Source organism: Arachis ipaensis, chromosome B04, assembly GCF_000816755.2.
Source record: "Arachis ipaensis cultivar K30076 chromosome B04, Araip1.1, whole genome shotgun sequence".
In the NCBI taxonomy this organism is placed as follows: domain Eukaryota; kingdom Viridiplantae; phylum Streptophyta; class Magnoliopsida; order Fabales; family Fabaceae; genus Arachis; species Arachis ipaensis.
The window spans coordinates 3,003,684-3,003,973 of record NC_029788.2 but is presented as its reverse complement, the minus strand read 5'-3'; the positions used below and the strand labels follow the sequence as shown (position 1 = coordinate 3,003,973).

Sequence of the window (290 nt, the reverse complement as noted above, 5' to 3'; positions counted from 1 at the left end):
TGACAGGAGAAACTTTGTTGGAAGAATAAATGGGAAGGGAAGTTGAGAGCAAGAAACAATAAAGTACTAGTTCTTCTACCTGGTTCTTCAGATACTAAACAGCATTTTGAACCTGCAGAATCAAATGAATTGATAATACAATTAATTAAATAAAATAAAACTTATATAAGTTGAACATGTATTAAAATTTAGTGTATACAAGTCACTGGTAACGAAGTTAATTAACAACCATCGTATTTCAGCACAAGTTCCAAAAATATGCACAATGAAATTTTACCGATAGCGGCTCT

The 290-nt window shown here is 31.0% G+C and overlaps 1 protein-coding gene across 1 annotated transcript in view; it reads right to left on the bottom strand.

Annotated features, from left to right (window-relative positions):
• LOC107635782 (protein DETOXIFICATION 16-like) overlaps positions 95-290 on the bottom strand; it is a 3,486-nt gene continuing 3,290 nt past the window's right edge. Inside the window, exon 5 of the mRNA XM_021120260.1 lies at positions 95-112. Within this exon, the coding sequence (XP_020975919.1) occupies positions 95-112 (18 nt within the window). The remainder of the gene's footprint in view (positions 113-290) is intronic.